General features: G+C 35.8%; 2 protein-coding genes across 2 annotated transcripts in view; both read left to right on the top strand.

Moving 5' to 3' along the window:
- The first annotated feature begins 14,506 nt into the window (after nt 1–14,506).
- LOC112047350 (uncharacterized) overlaps nt 14,507–23,254 on the top strand; it is a 106,322-nt gene continuing 97,574 nt past the window's right edge. Inside the window, exons 1-5 of the mRNA XM_052885490.1 lie at nt 14,507–14,721; nt 14,907–14,943; nt 15,661–15,830; nt 16,497–16,560; nt 16,937–17,124. Of these exons, the coding sequence (XP_052741450.1) occupies nt 14,599–14,721; nt 14,907–14,943; nt 15,661–15,830; nt 16,497–16,560; nt 16,937–17,124 (582 nt within the window). The 5' untranslated portion in view covers nt 14,507–14,598. The remainder of the gene's footprint in view (nt 14,722–14,906; nt 14,944–15,660; nt 15,831–16,496; nt 16,561–16,936; nt 17,125–23,254) is intronic.
- LOC128198734 (uncharacterized) lies at nt 17,738–22,394 on the top strand. Its single transcript, XM_052885482.1, has 3 exons — nt 17,738–19,293; nt 19,400–19,489; nt 19,595–22,394. The coding sequence occupies exons 1-3, from the start codon at nt 19,251–19,253 to the stop codon at nt 22,306–22,308; spliced, it is 2,847 nt and encodes a 948-aa protein (XP_052741442.1). The 5' UTR covers nt 17,738–19,250; the 3' UTR covers nt 22,309–22,394.

Below are 23,254 nucleotides of genomic sequence, written 5' to 3'. Positions count from 1 at the left end.
GGTCGCGCGGTCGCAGGACGCGAGGCTACCTTAACTTATTTGTTTGAAATATTCTTAGTTAGTCAACCAACACTGCGCTTTCCGGTGCGGGGTCGCCATTCCAGCACCTTGGGACCCAAACCGTCCATCAGCCTTTCGAACTATGTGGCCTGCCCATTGCCACTTGACTCGCTGAGCTATGTCAGTGACTTGGTTCGTCTGCGGATATCCTCATTTCTGATTCGATCACGCAGAGAAACTCCAAGCATAGCTCTCTCCATCGCCCGCTGAGTGTCTTTTAAGCTTTCTAATAAGGCCCATAGCCTTAGCAGACTTGGTCGCTAACTATAACATTTTCGGTTATTATAGTGGTTGTTAATGAATTTAGTCTAACATTAACACCTTAACGTAGTCTATAGCCTTCCTCAATAAATTGGCTGTCTAACACTGAAAGAATTTTTCAAATCGGACCAGTAGTTCCTGAGATTACCGCGTTCAAGAAAATAAATAAACAAACTCTTTAGAATATTAGAATAGATTTTTATTTGATTGTTTGTTTGTCTGCATTGAATAGCCTTCGAAACTACTGAACTGATTTAAAAAATTCTTTCACTGTTGGGAAGCTAGACTATCCTCGGGTTTTATAGGCTATATTTTATCTCCGTTTTCCTACGGGAAGGGGAACTACGAGGTTTAACCCGCGTAGCTATAGAAAGGGAGATCTGCCACTGCAGTGCACCGTTCTGCTAAGCACATAATGATAATGACATCACTGTAACTTATAACTGTGGTTCACTGTAAGTGAACGCAGTCAGGCGATGATCCTGATTGCAGTTATTTTTATTATGATCATTCATCGCATAAATTCCGCAGCCACGCGTTGCCTTGAAGGTGAGATCGCTTTTCAAGTGATTCACAGATAACATGGAGTTGAAATCAATCATGCGCGGCTATCAAAATATAAATATTTTCATTATCAGCCCAGTCCGCTAGTACGCTCATAAAGGTGATTAGACATTTAAGAAGGTTTCCGTTTTTGTCGTAAGTAAATTGTATAGGTTTTTAGAAACCTACAATTTTCTTGTTCAACGTAAAAGCTCTTTCTTTATTGTGCCAATGAAAATAGTAATAAATTATGAGTCATAGATATAAATAAAATAGAATATAAATTGAAGGCTAACTGGCTGAACACGCCAGGGCTGACGGTGTCATCAAAACAATCGAAATGAATAACAAATAAGCATAATATTAGCATCGCTTTACATAAAATATGGTAACCAATACACAGTTTATCTGAATACAAGTAAATAATTTATGTATGAGAAAATCTATGAAGTATTTTAGGTATCAACCAGTAATGCGACTGCAAAACCGGGTGTAAGTTATACGTCGATAGTAGATAGATAGTAAACATTTATTTAAAATAAAAAAAAGCTCTAAATTAACCGTTTCCAAAACCGGATCAATCATGATTTTACCCACTGATTTATACTCGCTCTAGGTGATGCTTGGTTATTCAATAGAAGTTTTTTTAAATTGGAAAAAATCCATTAAGAAACTTATGCTAAAATTATCCTAATAGAGACGACCATGAGAGAGAGAGGAGAGCTATTCAGAGATACCTCGTCAACATCATTACCATTTTCTTTACTTGTAATCTGTAGGACTCTTTTTATAGAAGAGGTAATTTTACCACCACGCTTTTCCAATACTGTACTGTAATAGGTAATTTTTGTGACAGTCAAGTACCCCTCCCCCTCTAACAGCTATACATTTGTTTATGGATAATTAAAAAAATTCATAAATGTGGGATAGTTACCTACCTATACATATAATGAAATTACAAGGAAAACTATAACAGTTAAGTAGCTATTACCATTTAAAAAGTATAAATTAAAAATCGTAAGGCACAGGTCACGCCTCATATTTTAGTCTAAGAGCCCATGAACAACTCATGATCCTACCATAGGTAAGTAAGGTAACCAATTATAGAGTTTGGACCGTGGTGACTTTGGACGTTAGAAGGTTTCAAGAATCCAGATCCTCAACCGTCTAAGTATATGTTTTATACTTATATGAGAAATTATTCGTAGACCCCCATTCGTCTGACACCTAGCTTCATGGCCACCCTTCGCTAGAAATCCTTCCAAAGTTTTATCTTAAATGGTGTTTTTCGAAGGGTTGACTCGAAGCTAATTCACTGGCGACTGGGGATGTAATTTCTAATATGAAAATACACAAAGACTACACTTTAAACTTAGACGGTTGAGGATCTGCATCCTTGGAACCTGCTAACTTCTAAAGCCACCACGGTCCAAAGTCCATAGAAGGCATATCCATACTTACCTATGGTGTGAGCATGAGCTGACAAACTTTCAGCTTCTATAAAGTTACAAAGGTCTGTCTGTCGCCTTCACCGATGTATGGCCAATACGTCTTCTCTGGATGAGCTTTGTCAGAAAGCGCTAAGCTAATTATAGTTATCAGTTAATACCGGCTATATCATTCGATAACAGAGAGATAAGGAACACTGTTAAACCGCGTAGTGACTTTGCGGTCATTCTCATTTGATGTGCTCTTCCTGAATAATGTCCGCTCTCAGGGTGAGTTGATATAATTAATTTAACCTCGACATTGACAATCACGTAATGTAAGTAAGCCTGTTTCATTACTCACAGGCTTCCTTCTATTCCATTTTTCACTGATTGTGGTAATTAGCCGTGGTGAAATAATTTTTTGCACTGGCAGAGATCGCATATTAAATAATGCTTCCATTTGTATATTTTTACTATCTGATTGATGTTTTTTTGTATATTGCGTGTTCTTACATATACATTACTTACTAATTTAATATATTATAATTAAGTATATATTGCTTACTTTGCGGCTAGATAGTGATGTGTGTATTATTTAAGAGCGCGTCCCGCCGCGCAGTAATGTCACGCACATATTTCTGGGACGTCTTCACTAGTCCCGCAGCAGGACTGTTTGGACACGCCTTAAATATTTGTTAATTTATCATGGTCTGGTTATCAAGCAATATTCACAAGTATTTGACATATTCCTTAGTGGTCACTGTAGCAAACTAACTATCAGCTGCAGTCTTTGCCTTTAACTGAAAAACGCCTCCGTTTTTTCAACTACCAATGCTATGGGCTGTTTCTTCTGCAGCCAAAGCAGTGTATTCAAGAGTATACCTACTCTACTTACGATTCTACGGCCCATTGAAGGGTCGCTCTTCTAGAGGCGATTATTTTCTGTTTAATATTAGTTGGTATATATAATCTTGCATTTTATACACTGACGTACAGTGTATAAAATGCAAGATATTCAAATCTAGAGGAGGTAGAGCAATAAATACATTTGACGGCTAAACATTCTAGACTTAGGTACTGATACTTCTAACCAATAAATGTATACTGCCATATTGCGTATAAACGTATGCTATGTTTGAACGCAGGTCCACATAAAATATGTTAGCTATGCATAATAATCAATTAAATAAACGATAACATAGTACATAATAAATTAAAAATTCAAATTCCGTATGGATATTTCCTCGATTAATATCTACCTACATAAATACCTCCACGCGTCTCGTACGTATAGTTTGCAGTATGTAGGTGGAATCCATACAAAAACTGGTAGGTGTTTAAAGTGTCCTAACTTACTAATAAATGCGTATATGTTTACTATCGGACGCCCGCGAATTCGTCCGCATTTTGACCCCCTTAGTCCGGCCCTGTCGCAAAATCTGTTTTTAGCGGACGTTTACTATCTATAAACTCCCTGCCAAATTTCATCTTTGTAGGTCAAGCGGTTTTCGTGATATGACCTTTCGAATTTATATATTAAGAAAGATGAAGATATGTTGTTTTTGACGGCCTCCGTGGCGCAGTGGTATGCGCGGTGGATTTACAAAACGGAGGTCCTGGCTTCGATCCCCGGCTGGGCAGATTGAGATTTTCTTAATTTGTTCAGGTCTGGCTGGTTTGAGGCTTCGGCCGTGGCTAGTTACCACACTACCGGCAAAGACGTACCGCCAAGCGATTTAGCGTTCCGGTACGATGCAGTGTAGAAACCGAAAGGGGTGTGGATTTTCATCTTCCTCCTAACAAGTTAGTCCGCTGCCATCTTAGACTGCATCATCACTTACCATCAGGTGAGATTGTAGTCAAGGGCTAACTTGTAAAGAATAAAATATATATATATATATATATATATGTATCTTACTTTTCACGCTATAATTATTTAACTTATCACCAATTATATCGTCAATACGTTAAGATTACCTTTTTTTCATAAATAAGTGTTAAGGAATAACTTTTGTGACAGTCTATGAGTACAAAATTGATTGATAAAATCTACACTAATGTGGAAAAAACTTAATGTTTGAAATATCCATACTATAAGTAGGAAATAAAATCAGTCTGTCTGTTATCTTTTTACGTTCACGGCTAATCCGCTGGATCAATTGTAATGAACTGTAGTATAGAGATAAATAGAGCTTTGGAGAAAATGTTTAGTTATATTTTTTGTTGCAAAAATATAAATATAGTTAAGGGTATTAAAGTAGGGGTTCAAAGATTGTTTAAAAATCTATCTAATCTCGAGAAAACATCACAACGTATATTGTACGAAATAATGGCGTAAGTTACGTTGTTCAAAAATATTTTCAAAGACTTTCTGCTCCAGAATCTCAATAATATGTACGTTTTAATGAGTGCAAAATATTTGTGCCGCTTGCCGGATTCCGGCATTTCCGTTGCGGTTCCTAAGGAGAGTACACATTTACCGTGAAGACAACTGCGGAATATGAGCATAAAATACAATATTAAAACCAAAATTAAGCGCTTAAGTATAGTCTTAATATGGAAATAAAAACATCTGAATAATTATGTTTTTTAATTCTCAGAGTTAAGTTTTATCTTCCCAAAATATTACATAAAAAACCCTTTAGTGTAGAGACAGCTTAGTATAAACAAAAAAAATCTGTGTACATTGTCTGTTTGGTTAAAATATTTTTGAGCGTATTTTGCTATATGTTAAGCACAAGCCGTTTGTCGGATTTCAAAATATTTATTTGAAATTAGATTTGTCTCACTTGTGCAAGTGTCATATACATTATTATTTTCCAATAACTTTTACGCTTTCTTTGTAAATTGCGTGCAAATAAACAAGTGAATAACCTAATGTTGATGTAAATGTCTTTGAACATTTAACACACCAGATAAATGCGCTGTCGACTTTTAAGGAACGATTCTTTGTTTCTTTGAATGACATCAAATCAAGACAGACTTTACATTAGGTGTAAACGCTCCTTTATAGTCCGTACCACATTCCTTAGATTTGTCATGTATATTTTGTTATAGCTATTACGTAAATAAAGTCGTTAACTAATCTATTATATCACTTCGTCATCCGTGCGGCGTCCTTGCGGTAAGGGTCAGGTGGCGAATGGCCGGTCGATGGACCACTTTACAATACTCTCGCTTTTGTATATGTGTTTAGTACAGGTGGGTCAAATAGTCTTATGCAACGAAGTAAGTAAGTTTGTTTTGTTCAGGTTTATATTGATTAATTTAAATGATCTTTTTATCCGATGGGATGGGTAGGTTCCGTTACCGAAACCTAAATACGAGTAGGATGAACTTGGTTTTTTCATAATTTTTTCTGTAGTTCATTTTAGAGATGCCGGTTTTATTAAAATTGCTTCATCAAAAATTTTAAAACAATAAAAAGGTTTTTGTATTTGATGCGTCTTTATTTTTAAGCTCACTATCAACCCCTATTCGGCTCACTGCTCGAATCTCCTCTCAGAATGAGAGGGGTTAGGCCAATAGTTCACCACGCTGGCCCAATGCGGATTGGCAGTTCACATTCACACACACAGAGAATTAAGAAATTCTCTGGTATGCAAGTTTCCTCACGATGTTTTCCTTCACCGTTTGAGACACGTGACATTTATTTTCTTAAAATTCACACAACTGAAAAGTTGGAGGTGCATGCCCTTCCGGAATCGGAAAACTAGGTAAACTTGTGACTATAGATAGATTGTGATAGATTTTTTCCCATGTTTGATCTCAACGAAACCCTAAGTTACTAGTACTATTATCTATTCTGTGTACATGTATTCTGTAGCCTAGGTATTATTAAATGGCTTCAAGCATTTTTCTAAAAACCGCACGAAAATCCATACCTATTTAATAGACGAAATTTTTTTTATATTTAGTTTTTGTTGAAGCCATCTATAAGATAAATATTATTTTTTTTATCCATAGGTAACACATAGTACACTTTTCGTTTTGGTTTTAATATTTCGGTAACCTTTATTGCCAAAGTCAAGGTTCACACATAAATTAGTTTCTTGTGTCTATAATTTTTGCAATCTTGCCCCTTATTTGGCTTGACCTTTCTAAACAAGTGCTTATAAATGAGTTTATTGCAACACGAATCTTTGCATTTGAAAATATTGTACCTACTGATTTACAAATTTATTTGTATTGTTTGTTTAATGAATGATTTGCAATCCACATCATTAATTATAAACTTTTTTTTTTATTCTTCTATAATAGTAGCCAATTTCCCCTTCTACCTTCCCAAAATCCCCCCCCCCCCCACCAATTTTCCCCCATATACCTTCAAAATAGGCGAAAGGAGTGAAGTCAGAAGCCAGGCCTGAAGTCGAAATGTATCCTTCCGACCCTTACCTTTTGACCCTAGACTTAATTCATGAGGTATGTAACTATCGAGATTTTTCACCTTCCCAATTTGTTTCTTCCGTTTCTTCCCGTAGCCTGTAGCTAACTCGGACGTGGTTTGCATTGGATCCGCTTCCACAATAGTCTTCAATCCTTCGTCTCCAGACAAACCCGAGACCAGCCTCTTAAGCTGAGCGCTTAATACTTTAAAAAGGGTAATTTAAAAGTTCATCATGAAGGTCCCTTTTTAAGCTTGTAAATTAATAAGTTAAGTATTATTATTTAGAGGCAATATTGGATTATTTATTTGTTTATTTGCAGTGAATAGGCTCCGAAACTACTGAACCGATTTGAAAAATTCTTTTGCTGTTGTGTAGCTGCGCTATCTCCGTATCTACAGGCTAAATTTCATCCCCCTATTCCTACGGGAACGGGAACTACACGGGTGAAACCGCGTGGTGTCTGCTAGTAAATTATAAAAAAAATAATGAATAAAGTAGATATAAACCTTTGAATATTGTTTTTGTAATACATAATAATATTTTTTTAGCCTATAGCGCCTCAATTCATGCGTTATTTTATTCTAATTGAGAATGCCTTGATTTTTTTCTCAAGGCCTAATTCTCGCACACGCTTACTCATAAAACTAACTTGTCGATATGTAGGTGTTTTCTGTTGTGAAAGATAAAGCTCATATTACCATACATTTTTTTAGGGAATTATGGTAGAATATAATTACTGATGTCAAGCGAGGAAATAAAGAATGGGTTACTTTTTGTAGATTAAGGTTTAAATTGAAGCAAAAAGGTTGAGAAACCCTGGTCAATAACATGATAACTTTGATAAACTTGCATTGTATTCAACAGGACGATTAAAACTAGTGACCATTCGTATTACTACCATCGGAGCCTTAAGATACGCTTAAATAGTATGTCAAAAATAACCTTTAAGCTATACATCATAAATGCCGTTATATTCTGAAATACACTGCTAACTTAAGGCGAGTGACCATCAAAGGTGTGCGGTTTTGCTAAGCGATGAGGAACGAAACTATATCGTGTTTAATTCCTCAAAATGTAACTATTGTATCGAAGGTGGCAGGGGGAATAAATAACACAAGTACCACTGTAAGCTAAGTTAACTAACCGTTACGTTTATTTAACTATCAGCATTAAATTATTTATTTACTTTCCTTTTCTTTTGAACAATAGATTATGACAGTGTTAGACCAAACAGACTGGCGCCATCAGTTTTCTATTTCCTAGTCAAGAAATCGATGCAAAAGTTAAATTGAATAAAAATTGTTAAAAACTCGTTGAACAATTTAAATGACGGCAAAAGTTATGGTTTCAACCAAAATTAGGTATTTTCATTACTTCGTAGTATAGTACTCGATGTTACTACATACATACTCGTTAGATTCTTGATGATCTAAACTTTAAAAAATAAATAACTCTTAAAAATATCTTTCTCTAAAAATAAGCTAAAATGGAGCAAGGATTATCTACTGATATTCGCAGCATAGCAACGCAGTGCAAGTATAATGGAAACTATCTTTATGCGTGTGAGGTGAACTGTATCTATTACCTTTTACAACCATCGTACCCTTAAGGTATACACAAAATAGTCCATGCTAAATTATACCGTATTCCGTATGAATAAGTTACATAATCGTTTCAAAATTAACACCGTTTATGCGCGTGCGGTGGACCTAATTTAATCTCTTGGCTAAAACTCATTGTTTCAAAGTCATGCCTCCGATATTGATTCCAATATTGGCCGTAAGCGATGCGGGGTTGAAGGCTCTTTGTTACTATAAAGTACAGGTTAATTATTCACATTTATTATTGCACATGGAATGGCGACCCTGCACTAGTAAGCGTAGTGTTGGTCGACCCCCCACCAGGTGGACTGACGACAGCAAGCGAGTCGCAGGGATACGCTGGATGCAGGTGGCTCAGTATCGTAATCTTTTGAAGTTCCTACAAAGGCTTAAGTCCTGCAGTGGACGTCTATCGGCTGATATGATGATGATGATGATTATTGCACAATGTACAAGCCTCAATAGCTTCATGTTTAAGGGACTCAAGGCCGTAAGGTCCTGGATTTAATGCCCACCTGTTGGAAAATTGTTGCTTATATAGCGTATAGCGAACGTACTGAGAATTTTTGGGTTTTAGTTCCAGGTGTACCAACTATGAATTTTGTATTTCGATTTATGATTTCGTTTGTATGGTGACAAACTATCTGTCACATCAAAGACATATTATATTAACTCGTTGAAATCTAAAGCAGGCAGAAATTGTTGGCTAAAATCAAATCAGCAAAGCCAAAAAATGAGCGTAGTATATGCAATTATTCGATTAAAACGGTTTGAAGAATGCATATTCTAACAAAAAACCGGATGCAATGATTGTGCAGCGAGGATGAGGTTAATTTGATCCAGTAACGAATCTAATACGTATTAAACTTAGCTTTTTCCTGCAACTTCATCCATGTGGATTTATTTATATTAAGATAGAAACCCATCTATTATCTATCTTTCTTATTAATATGCAACACATCATAATATACGGCTAACTTATTTTCTTGCACCATTTTATTTCAAAGCCCTCACATAAAGCCTAGATGGCCAAATTTTCCTGGAAAGATAATTTCCACGAAAATTTCATTCATTACTTATGAGTAATATTTGAACAAATAAACGGTCAATTTTAAAAAAGGAATATTTTGAAATTGGTTGGTTTTGTAGGTAGCTAAATGTACCTATTACATACGTTCTTTTTTAAAACTTATACTATAGCTATTTCTGAACATCTTCGGCGTTCCTAAGATTTCGCTACACGCATTTCTCAGAGAGCCGTGATAGCCCAGTAGATACGACCTCTGCCTCCGATTCCGAAGGGTGTGGGTTCGAATCCGGTTTGGGGCATGCACCTCCAACTTTTGAGTTGTGTGCCTTTTAAGAAATTAAATATCACGTGTCTCAAACCAGAGAAATTTCATAATTCTTTGCGTGTGTGAAGTCTGCCAATCCGCATTGGGCCACCGTGGTGGACTATTGGCCTAACCTCTCTCATTCTGAGTGGAGACTCGTGCTTAGCAGTGAGCCGAATATGGGTTGATAATGATGATGATGATGGTGATTTCTCAGATAAGCAATTGTAGGTAAGATCAGCTTTGTATAGTTCTTTATGTATTTTAAGTGTTTTATTTAGTATGAATTTTAGAGCCTGAATTAATGAAGTGACTCACAATGTTCTCAATTTCATGCGTTACATTGTTTACGAGTACTTTTAGTAGCACAAGGGCGCTTCAGTTTTAGGACAACAACGTATGCAATACTTTGGTCTTTTAGTTTCGAAGAATATTGCTTACTTACCTCCTTCACTACATCCCTTTGTTGGTCTTGGCCTCGTGTTTCTCCATTCAGTTTTGTTCTTCAATTCTTTGTCCCATATTGATAACTAGCCGCGTGGTTCCCGTTCCCGTCGAAGTACGGCGATAATATATAGCCTATAGCCTTCCTCGATAAATGGGCTATCTAACACTGAAAGAATTTTTTAAATCGGACCAGTAGTCACTGAGATTAGCGCGTTTAAACAAACAAACTCTTCAGCTTTATAATATTAAGTATAGATTTCCGTTGTAAGCCTTCTACCACACATCTAAGATACTAATATTACAAAGTTTGTGGTGTTGTAGGGTTGTCGTAGGGGGTAATATCTTGATCTACTAAACTGATTTTGAAAATTCATTTTCCACCAGATCGCTATATTTTATCATGACCATGAGTCTAGCCCTGTTTCACCTTTTTCTCGTCATTCGCGATAAAATATAATTTTGCAGCGAGGTTAATTTGATCCAGTAATGAATCTAATACGTATTAAACTTTAGCTTTTGTTTGCCATTTTAGAATTTAGAATTTAAACTATCGTGAGTGTTATTCATATTAATTGATTATGAAACACGGCTAAAACTCACGTGATATTACGTCGGAGTATGCCCGACTAGTTTCGAACTCATACGGGGCCCTTAGTCATGAGCTGGTTCTTGCATCGCGGCACGATCCAAACTGCGAAGCGGCTGCGCGACGCGCTGCTGCACGCATTGCGCGCGCGGAGAGGGGTTGAGTGGTGGGGAGTGAAGGTTCCGTTACACTCTCCGACGGTTCATTAGTGTCATCTTCATTAGACTCGTCTTCTTGTAAGCAAACCGAACTAATGCTATCTTGTTCCAAGTTTGTTGTATGTGACAATGAAAGAAATAGCGGTTTCCACGCTGTGGGCAGCAACCATCCATGATCTCGATTAAAATTCGGGTGACGACTAATTTCTATCGCTTCACGTATCTTACGAGGTACTAGAAACTTTTCCCTTGACAATACAGAAGCCTTATCAAAACGGATATAATGAGTCGTACCCGAAGCTAGAACATGCTCGGCTATTGCTGAACCGTCCGTGTCCACATTCTTCATGCTCCGTATGTGTTCTTTTACTCTTGTGGTGATGTTACGGCGAGTCTCACCGATGTATGATCTACCACAGTCACACGGAATCTTGTACACCCCGGGCACGTTCACGTTCACGTTTTGTTTGCCACTTCGTAAATGTAAGTTTCTTTTATATTAAGTAGAAGTTTTTTATTTTTTATTTTTTACAACTTAGCCCTTGACTACAATCTCACCTTTTGGAAAGTGATGATGCAATCTAAGATGGAAACGGGCTTGTTAGGAGGAGAATGAAAATCCACACTCCTTCCGGTTTCTACACGGCATCGTACCGGACGCTAAATCGCTTTTAAAAGACGTCTTTGCCGGTAGGGTGGTAACTAGCCACGGCCGAAACCTCCCACCAGCCAGGCCTGTCACCAATTAAGAAAACAATCGGACCAGCCGGGGATGGAACCCAGGACCTTTGTCTTGAAAATTGCGCCACGGAGGCCGTCAAAAGTCATGGCGGACTTACATGGATACTTCTCTGGAAGATATCTATGATCTGTCACAAAATTACCTATTTACTACTACTAAAAGGATTGTAACGGTGAAGGAAAACATCGTGAGGAAACCTGCATACCAGAGAATTTCTTAATTCTCTGCGTGTATGAAGTCTGCCAATCCGCATTGGGCCAGCGTGGTGGACTATTGGCCTAACCCCTCTCATTCTGAGAGGAGACTCGAGCTCAGCAGTGAGCCGTATATGGATTGATAACGAGAAAAGGATTGTATAGTTGCTCGTAATATTTGTATCTTTGATATGAACCGTGACCCAATTGGTGGTAACAATGCGTATTGACACGGTGCATCGCTATTAACAATCGCGATGCGTCGGCCTCGGCGTTTCACTGCAAGGGCGGGGCGTAGGCACATACGTGGCTCCAAGTTTTGGAGGAGAAAATCAAAATCACAACGGCCTCCGTGGCGCAGTGGCTTGCGTGGTGGATTTGCAAGACAGAGGTCCTGGGTGCGATCCCCAGCTGGGAATTGGACTTGGTCCAAGTCTGGCTGGTGACTAGTTACCACCCTACCGGCAAAGACGTACCGCCAAACGATTTATCTATCCAGTATGATCTCATGTCATAAATGAGATCTGCAGAAGAACCGAAGTCACCGACATAATTCAACGAATTGCGAAGCTGAAGTGGCAATGGGCGGGGCATAGTTCGAAGAGCTGATGGACGTTGGGGTTCCAAAGTGTTGGAATGGCGACCCCGCACTAGTAAGCGCAGTGTCGTCGACCCCCCACCAGGTGGACTGATGACATCAAGCGAGTCGCAGGGATTCGCTGGATGCAGGCTCAGTATCGTAATGTTTGGAAGTCCCTCCAAAAACCTATGTCCTGCAGTGGATGTCCATCGGCTGATATGATGATGATGATGATGATGATGATGGTGATGATGATGATGTTGATGATGTCGTGTAGAAACCGAAACGGGGTTTGGATTTTCAATCTCCTCCGAACAAGTTAGCCTGCTTCCATCTTAGATTGCATCATCATTTACCATCAGTTGGGATTACAGTCAAGGGCTAACTTGTAGATAATAAAAAACAAATCTCTTCTAGTAGGTTTAGTTTACAAGCTCTACAGAAACGTTACCTTTAACTATTTGTAAAGACAACACCGGTTTCAGTACACTGCTGTGCTGCCATTGTGTGCCCCTCTATCCTTATATGAACTACAAACTACGAAGAAATAATTAAAAAAAAGTAAATTTTCTGTGATTTAACCGTTAATCGGTCAGCTCTGGTGCCCTCTTAGACGGGATGCCCTAAGCAGCTTCTTAATGGACTGATTCGGATGTTTGATCTGAATGACACTATGAATATATTCAAAATAACTTTCCTACTGTGAAAAACTCAACAATATGTTCATAATCTTCCGTTAGTGTATTTAGGACATAGAAATACACAAACTAAAAATAAAATTTCTATATTTTTTCATTTTAAAATACTTTTTTCTTTGCAATACACTTCAAGAAGGAACTTACGAAAACTATTTTCTTTGCAATACACTTCAAGAAGGAACTTCGGAAAACTTTGATCCTAAAATAAGGCTGAACTCCTGGCTAGCGTTTTTCTGTTCTGTAGGCGAACCAACCTACATACCTAAAAGGATAATCAATACACAGTTGTAAAGTAAGAGTAACTAAACAAATATTTCTTAAGAAACAGACCGATAGTCAAACGGATATATAAGTCTGGCTTTCGACCAGCTTAAATCCTTATTAATCATTGAACTGTCAAAATGACGGCGCTTTGTTTAATATGAGGCGAGGTGTCCGTCCAATACGGTCGTGCGCTCCCACCGGAAGCAGGCACTACGTGGCATACTCATCACGAACTGTGGTCAGGGCTGGCAGGTGTAGAAAATAATCTTCTTTTCTATTTCTTTCTCTCTCTCTCTCTCTCTCTCTAATTCTCGAGATAGAAAATAATTAATTTCTTCTCGTTACGTTTGGCCCGCACACATTACACTTTCTTTGAGGCTAGATCGCTTTGTGTGTATTGTACAAATATGTATATGTATAGAAATCAGCACCCTGTTACTTCCTATTCGGAATATTTCAAAACGAACCGATAATCAGATTATCATATTTAATTTGCAGTATCTTTGTGTATATGTGTACCTAGTTAATACGTAATTGTTTTTCGAGAATCATAGAATATTGCTAATGGTTTTTATTACCAATTGGTTCTATACGCTCAGAATAACTTTTAAAAGTGGATTTAAAAGCTTTAGAGTAGCTTTCAGTAGACCCATTAGGTGTTGCATCTTTTATTTTTATTAGATACAGTGCAAATCAGTGCAATTACAACAAAAAATACATAGATCTACGTGCGGTTACGCGTATATTCTAAAAGCGTTTTTCGACAGCAAAGTTATTTGAGGCGAACTCTATCTAAATCAGCGCGTCGGATTCTAATCACATTCATTAATTATTATTATTAAAGCGATAAAAGAAATAAAACACGAATCTGAACAAATCTAGTACCTACCGTAGAAAGTACTACTATAAATATTAAATGGAAAAGTCACATTTGACAACCCTGCGTACGTTACATTGCCAAAAGAAAATTATAATCCACGTGCCCAGTTTAATTGTATTGCAGTTTACCTTTAGTTCGCTCAGTCAATAATAATCGGTTATACGAGAACACGCGCGAACCATTATTGTTAGTTAGCGTGCTAATTTGCTAAGAAACAAGAGTTTAATTTTATGTTAGTTATGTATTTACATACCTTTAAGTAAGTCATAACGAGTAAGAACTTAATAGGTTACTGTATAAGGAATATTTTTTATTTTTATAGCGTTTTAGTTATTTATGTTATTTTGTGATAAAATGTGCTTAAATAGACATTACCGGACAGTGATCAGTGCATTAATTAATTAACTTGCATCTAAGTTTTTATGTATTTAAATGGTGACAGTTTTTACGTTAAGCGAGCATGGCGCCATCAAGCGACGGCCGCGTATACTTTTACAGTACACGTCCAAATCGCCGGAGCGTGCCGACTCCAGCTTTAATAGCTTCGGCTATTCGGTAAGAGATGGCGCTGATTAAATTTACAGTCCAGGATATTTTGTTAATTACTATTTATTTTGTTAATACAAAACATTACTTTTTTATTATTTAAAAGCCCGCATGGTTTAGTAGTTAATTTATCTATTTTTTAATAATTAAAAGTCTACTTTCCAAGTATCTTAAATTATTTTTTTTGTCCACAGGCTGAACCGGGGGAAACGATAGCTACAACCAAAGAAGGTAAATGTGTATCCTTTAATTAAAATTAAAGTCCTTGTGGAACAACGTAATTTTTTATTAATGACAATTCAGCAGAGTAATTCACTATCTTTGACTTATTTGACATACCTATACGAAATTGAGATTATATGTAACAATAAATGTCATCCGGTGCCTAATGACGACCCTTTGTGGATAGCATACTTATGACATTTCTTAGTTGATTTGATCTTCATTTTACTGGGTTGTTATTAAAAACTAAATTAGTGAATAGGCCAGCTGGTCAAAGTGTAATATGTGATATTCATGTTGGACCTTTTTCTTCCAAGCCATCTCCCAGATTTCGGTGCGTAACAAAATATCATGTCCCTGAAAAATGAATGACAGTGTTACCACTTAGTTTTAAATATTATATAGATTAAGAAAGACTTTATCTATTCTATATAAAACTATACCTTACCTTAATATTATAAAAAAGGTAATGTGTGAGAGGTTGTAGAGGGTAATTTCTGGATCTACTAAACCGATTTGGAAAATTCTTTTTCCACTTTAAAGCCACTTTATTTGTGACTGTCATATGCTATATTTTATACCCATATTCTCATGGGAACGGGGACTACGCGAGTGATATTATAAAATAAAAAAAGTATTTTTAAAGTAAACTTAACGTATTTTTTATAAGAATAGTCTTACATAGACGGTAGTTTTAAAATAATTTTTGATTGTTACTATTTGCAGAGGAATGGGTGACGCGCAAGACGAGCGAAGTGACCACCACACGTCAGATCGCCACACACGTCAAGCGCGAGTTGGTGCTGGAAGACGGACGTATCCTCACAGACTCCGGCCCAAAGATATCTACATCCGTCAATGAGGATACACACACCACAAACTTTCAACAAACGGAGGTGTGTTTTATTACTTTATTAAAGCCATACTCGATGTGCACTGTTTATCAACAAACACTAAGAGACAGAACAGAGAACATTTTAAAACACAATTAAGAGACGAATATCTTAGCATTCCATGGATTCACCGTGCGGGTGCCGGGTCCATCGCGTGGTAGAGAGAAAAACTCCGAACAGAGTCCTGAACTTGTGACTACAGGATGTAGGGTTAAGGATTTCCTTGACGAATCAACACTCCCTTTCTCTGCTCGTATTGTTCTCCCTGTCTAGCCAAATTTGGTAAGATCCTATTAGAGCATTGGATACTCGTTCTAATATAGAACTAGCTGCACTTCTAGAGAGGCCAAGGTTAAGCAAGTTATAGAGAGATTTTGCTGGTAACCCTCTCGCACCTACTTCTATGGCGTACAGACTAACTACATAGCCATTTTTAGTTAGAATTACAATTTAAATAAATTCGCGAAGTTATAACCTCCCCCATATTTAGAGGTCCTTTTAGAATTTTGGATTAATTGTTTATGTTATGATAAAATTTAATGCAAGTTATAGATAAAAAATAATAGGCTACTTAATTGTTAAAAAGCTGTAATTTTTCTATTCTTATTTTGATCATTTTGAATTTAGTTAACAAAAGTTTAATAACTTTATGACATTTTTATTTTATAGCACAGAGTACCTGAAGATCAGAAAGGGGAGATTGAGGCAGGAAAGGGCGCAGTTTACATAGAAGGTAAGCAAAACCTTCAAACAATATACAAAAAGGGTGCAAGAAACTGTAGCTTTGTGCAAAATAATTATGCAGGATTAATATTCGTTAAAATTTAAAAATAATATTTTATAGGGATAACTCTATCAATAACTGTAGATCACGTAATTATCTACTGTAATTGCCCTTTTACTTATCAAAACATAGTATCTTCACTCCTAAACTTTGGAACGTTGATAGATTTCTACGATATGACATATTAGAATCCTCTGATTTTCAGTTGCGCGTAAAGGCGGATTTATATTTGGCTGACGTGGCTGACTTTCGAATTTTGTAACATATGTCATAGCATTTTCTCGTAGTACTTAACATTTTGAAATTTAATTGTGACTTGTTATAGAATTGCAAGATGCTCCAGATGGCACGGTCGCTCCAGCAGGCGCCAAGGTCCTCGTGTCATCGTGTGTGGTCGCGAACCCTGACGGGAAGGTCCGAGAGAGTCACGAGCGACGCGTCCTGACCAGGAATGTGACAGACAGAGTCCGGGAGACAGAGGAGAGGATACATCGAGGCGATACGACGCATGATGTGAGTACATTTTACACTAACGTTGTAAGCGTAAGGCTAATAGTCGATTTGTGTTTAGATTTTAGAATGATCTCATGCACTTCAGGTATCTCTGACATGTGGAGTGAAGCAATTAAATATAAATTACTATAACATACAAAAATATCGAATAAAGGAACGAATATTGTATTTTGTTCTATATGCGTTAATCTATACTTGGCCATGGCCAGCTTGCCGGACTGTATAGGTAGAGTAATGCTTTTCATACTGAGAAGGAATTCGCACTACCCCTGTAAAAAAGACGTAACTACACTTGCGTCAAAAATGTTTTATTACGTAAATAAAGCGAGCATAATGGTTTACACCTTCTGTCAAAATATCGTGAAGCTATCGACAAAAATGAAGGAGTAAATGCAAAAATACTAAAATTTTACGACTTTAGAAAACATAAAATTCCAGCTTAAAATAGAGGTATGTATATTTACATTTATTCGCTTTACAATTATACCGTTCTTAAAGTCATAATTATGTTTACGTAAATTTTAAAAGAAGATTTACAAGAAAATGTTTAACGCAAATAAACTTAAATACTTGTTCCTATAATTTACAATCTTCGACTATTGTGTAATTCTAATTACTTATTTCTTCTACGAAAAATTTAGCTGATAGTTTATGTGTGATTATTGTTACATACTTTCCACCCGGCAAAACTTCACAATGCGTAAAGTGTAGTTTCAGTTATTTCTTTATTACACGAAACATTTCATATCTTATTTTGGGTAATTTTGAATATATGCTTTTTGTAAGAAAAAAATTAAGAATGTTTTCGTGTAATTAAAATTAAGTAAAAAATAAACTATTTTTAGTGTCGTATGTAGAAAAAAATACTTATTCGATGTATTGCATCTAACAATACAAGGCACGCAACGTACCTACACCACTTGCGGCTCGCTCTCGCTCGTCGGTTAGTTTAGTCGTGCGCTAGCGCTGCTTTGGGTTGCACGTAATCAGAGTGCTTCGATCGCAAATATTATTATTACGACGACCTACGTAATAAATTATAACGTATATACTGTACTAGCAAAGATGGAGGAAGATAATCCTACAAACAAACGACGTCGACTCTGCGCGTTGATAAAAAATCCACGAGTTAGGCGTATGCTTAACATGGAATTGAATGATGTTCAAGACCCCAGTAAGTTATTATTATTGTTTTGTATATTATTGTAAAATTATTACCTTTTTATTATACGTTTTTAATATTAGTTTGATTGTTTTGTTTATAAGGTTAACTACACAAGCAGAGACTTAAAAGTAAGTTAGCTTGGCTGCTGTGTGATACATCTGCTATGTTTGCAATACTTGTTTTACTAAGTCATTAACATTTTAACATGATGTGCACTTACTAATATTGTTTCTCAAACTACTTATTCCTCTTTTTTTAATCTCTTGCGCTTACCTATTTCTTAACACAGAAGAATAAGGGTTAATACTTGCCTACGTAAAGTTTTTTTTTTAATTATGTGCATTGCCGTTAGCTTATCGTATTTACCACGAGACCTGTCACACTGCTGCGGCGCAGCTCCAGTGCGGCTTTTATCGGCGGTTATCCATTCAAAAAACCGCGACACACCGGAGCTGCACCGCAGCAGTGTGACATCTCAGCTAAGGTAATATAATTATTAACTTAAAATATATTTAAATACTTGTTAAAAGGTGGTTAAGGTGGTTGACTGTTAAAGTGGATTTGTCTTTAAATGTGTTATATAATGCAACTACTAAAAGCATGAAATCGATTACTTTGCTATGTAAATCGTGTAAATTAATGAATGTTCTAACTTTCTTTATCCATTTTTTGCTCATTTGCAATAATTTGGGTGTATTGCCTTTAAAGTAATAATAAGTCTAGTCTAATGTTTCACTGTCTTAAAGTAAGTGTCCATTATTATTGGTGTCAACTGTTAGTAAGTAAGTCATAAGTTTGGTCTTTGTAACTTGACGTTAAATGAGATTAGATTACTTGATGCTTACTTGGAGATTGGGAAAAAAGGCTTTATGTTTATGCTGGCTTATAAATTGTTAATAAAATATTGCAATTACAAGGTCCTACTCGTAAAACAACAAGCAGAGAAAAAGATGAAAGGGGAATGCCATCTTGCTCACGTAAAAACGAGGCTGTTTCGTCAAAAGGTTCGTGTTAATGGATATTTATTTTGTATATAAAAATGTATTTGAAATAAAAGGTAAAATTTAAATTATTTTACTTTGTAAATAAAATTATTTCGTATTATTACAGCTCCTAAGGATGATGGAAAACGTATAAAAATTTTAAGCGATCTTTATTTGCCAGCCGCCTACAGTCAACAGGCGTCATTTGCAGATACAGGTGACGATTACTCAGTTATATATTTTCAAGATAAACGTTTATTGGATACAGATATTTTAGGGTCACAGTTGACTATCCTGAATTAATTACTTTATTTTTTCACAGATTTTACAGCATCACGTACATACAATAACATTAATTATACGCAGTCTACAAATAAAAATACTTCCCATAAATGTGACGTTGATATAATAATTTCTGAATGGAATGTAGAGGATGGTGTTAATCAAGATGTCTCAAAAAACTTAAATAACAGTTACGAAGAATTAGAGGAGCCATTTTCACCAAATGTTTCAGAGTATATTCCTGAAACTGATTCATTCGATTCTGATGAAAATATATCTGCTGAAAATGCACATAAAAGACGCAGGAAACGTAAGAAGCCAAATTTTCAATATACTCAAAATATTGAAAGTAATATGTGGTCAAATATTTGCACTAAAAGCGATGTTGACGTGATATTAAAGCCTCCAATAGGTGAAGATCCTGAAGCAAGTAGTCCAAAATCATCTGTTGATGTCATTATGTCTACACCACACTCATCACGTCTTGCTATTACAAAGATAACTACCCCTGATTCATTCAAAGAGATTTTAAGAACTGTACAATGTCAACCTAAAGAAAATAAACTGAATGAGTATACAGCTGTTGTAGATGAATCGAAAGAAAATCAGATTATTTGTTTGACCTCCAAGCAAAATAGATATTACTTTCGGAAAAAAGACACCACATATTATGAGAAATTTCATTTTGTAGCGTCAACTTCTACAATATACAATAGTTGCCACATGAATGTTGATCATATTGAAAATGATAATAGTATGTTTGATGTCACTGAAAGGAGCCTTTACTGCGAAAACATTAAACCTTTGAATCAAAATCTTCCAATACCGTCGTCATCGAATTCCAATGAGGATTCAGCACAATCGACACATATTAACTTTATCGCATCACAGTTCACGGTGTATCTTAATGATGAAAATATTTTTGAAAACAATGAAACAGCATTAACAAAAAGTCACAGTCGTAAAAGAGTTAGAGATGAAAGTTCGTGGCAAGTAAACAAAAATAAACTATTGAAAAATTCTGGAAAACGTTACCATTCTAAATCTGCTAAAAAAGAAATAGAACGAAAGATAATGGGTGATCCATGTACATGTAAAAAAAAGTGCACTGAAAAAATTGATCAATCAGAAAGAAAACTTGTATTTGAAAGCTACTGGCAGTTAGCTAATCATGAGCGTCAGTGGGATTATATTTTAAAATACGTTAAAGGGAAACCAACACGTGTTGCTCTAGTAGGCTCGAACAGACCTCGATCGCAGACAGTGGTCTATACGTTGCCAAAAAGTAATGGACATGATACAGTTACTGTTTGCAAAAAGATGTTTTTACAAACACTAAATATCAGCGACAAGACTGTATACACAGCTCTTGATAAGCAAGAAATCCAGAAAGTTGTCGATCTGCGAGGTCAACATACTAATAGACCAATCAAAACAAGCGAAAGTACAACCAAAAGTGTTATTGATCATATTAATATGTTTCCACGTAAAGAATCGCATTATCTCCGTAAACAAACGCAAAGAGAATTTCTAGATGAAAAGCTCAATTGCGCTAAAATGCATCGTTTATACTTAGAGTGGATTAAGAATAACCCAGATTATGAAAATGTTACTCCAGCATCCGAGAGATGGTACTATAATATATTTACTACAAAATTTAATATTGGCTTCTTCCAGCCAAAAAAAGATTTGTGCGAAACTTGCAGCTTATACGACCAGGCTGATTCTGAACAAACTGAACAGTTGAAAGAAGAATATGAAAAGCACATCAAAAATAAGGAGCTTATAAGAAAAATTAAAAACCAAGAAAAAGAAGAATTAGATCCTAAAGAAAACACTGTGGCTTGTTTTGATTTGGAAAAAGTATTATACTTACCGCAATCAGAGGTTGGAGTTTTCCATTATAAACGCAAATACCCAGTGTATAATTTCACAGTATATAACATATTGACAAAAAGTGGTCATTGTTATGTTTGGCATGCCCAAATAGCAAAAAGAGGTGCCAATGAAATAGCCAGCTGTCTATGGTGTTATCTACAAAGTGAAGCTGCGAAAGGAATCAAAGTAATTTCTTTTTATTCGGATAACTGCACTGGACAAAATCGTAATCGGTTTGTTTTTGCACTGTATATTCACGCATCTAAAGAATTGGGTATAAAAATTACGCACAGATTTTTACAGAAAGGTCATACTCAAAATGAGGGTGACTCGATGCACTCCTGCATAGAAAAAAGCAAAAAAAATCACGTACTCTATATTCCAGAAGAAATATATGCAATCATTCGAAATGCAAAAGTACAAGGGGAAAAATACAATGTCAAAGAAATGACTCAAGACATTTTTTTCGATTTCAAAAAGCTTGTAGCCAACAATAAAAACTGGGAAAAAGATAACTTCGGAAATAAAGTGAGTTGGAGTAAAGTTAAAGAGATTTCGGCAGATCCTCAATGTCCGGGGAAATTGCAAATAAAATATGCATTCGATGATGAGACACCAATAATTGTAGACACAAATAGAAGCGGAAGAGTCATGAGAAAAAAAAGAGCTGCATGCAGCGAGCCTTTTGAAACACATCAGGCATTAGTGCAATTATACGATGCGCCGCTACCGATACCTGAAAAATTATACAAAGACTTGATGAGTCTATGTAAATATAATTATATACCTCCACACTACCAGACGTTTTATAAGAGTTTAAGTACTCAATCTGCTGCCACCGAGTCCGATTCCGAAATTGAGGATAATGAAGGTTAATAAAAATATCACTATTCATACTAATAATATGAACATTTCTTGATTAAGCTGATTATGGATGCTATAAACATTTCTTTAAAAATAATAAAAACTTAATAATAACCCTGTCTGTTTTCATTTCCTCTAAATAAATTTTGTCCCTATATTTATAGTTTTGACTTAAATACACGCACATAATAGACTATTTACTGTAAGAAGTTGGTATTACATGATACAAATTGAATATTCAGTTACTTTCCGTATTATAAAAGCTATTTTTTTAAATACACTAACTATTCTAAAATAAATAGCTCCCTGGAAATACGTAACTCAATGTACAAAAAAGGATTTTCCGTTAAATAACAACGTGATTTTACTTACAACTCTAGATTATAATTAAAAATAGGAGAGTATAAAGCCGTAAGTAGAGATAAATTAGTTCATATATTTCAAAACACATAACAAAAAAGCAGTAATTGTAGTTACTCCTGCAAATATTATTTATGTTTTGTGGAGTACCGATGTAACCGTATTTTTTTAGAATATCTCGAAGTACATCAAGCCGTTCCTAAATTAAATAACACGCGTAGTTGAAGCCAACTGTGACTTACGATTTTCTCTTTGAAACTTTTTTCTAGAACTCATAAAAAAAATATAGGACAGTTTTTTTAAGCTCCTGAAAAGTTGGTGAAAATCACTTACTTCCTTTTTCCAGGAATAGTGCGAATTCGTGTTGTGATGAGTTAATGCGGAAAAGAATAACGTGACTCCCTAGAACATTTTTGCCAGTTTGATGACTGGCCAAATTTTTCATTTTAGCCAGCCACATAAAATAAATAAACGACTAAATCTTACGTAAATTTTGGCGTTATATTTTCCATTAATTTAGACCACATCAGTCCCACTAAAACAGTTAAATATAAAATAAAAAAATAATCTAAAAGACAACACTTATCGCGTATTGAAT

This window comes from Bicyclus anynana, chromosome 14 (assembly GCF_947172395.1).
Source record: "Bicyclus anynana chromosome 14, ilBicAnyn1.1, whole genome shotgun sequence".
NCBI classification, from domain to species: domain Eukaryota; kingdom Metazoa; phylum Arthropoda; class Insecta; order Lepidoptera; family Nymphalidae; genus Bicyclus; species Bicyclus anynana.
The sequence above is the reverse complement of the archived record's forward strand: the minus strand, read 5'-3'. Positions and strand labels throughout refer to the sequence as shown.

Coding starts and splice junctions, on each gene's coding strand:
- LOC128198734 (XM_052885482.1), top strand. CDS start 19,251: ATGCCATCTTGCTCACGTAAAAACGAGGCTGTTTCGTCAAAAG. Junction 19,294..19,399: donor CGAGGCTGTTTCGTCAAAAG/GTTCGTGTTAAT, acceptor GTATTATTACAG/CTCCTAAGGATGATGGAAAA. Junction 19,490..19,594: donor GGCGTCATTTGCAGATACAG/GTGACGATTACT, acceptor ATTTTTTCACAG/ATTTTACAGCATCACGTACA.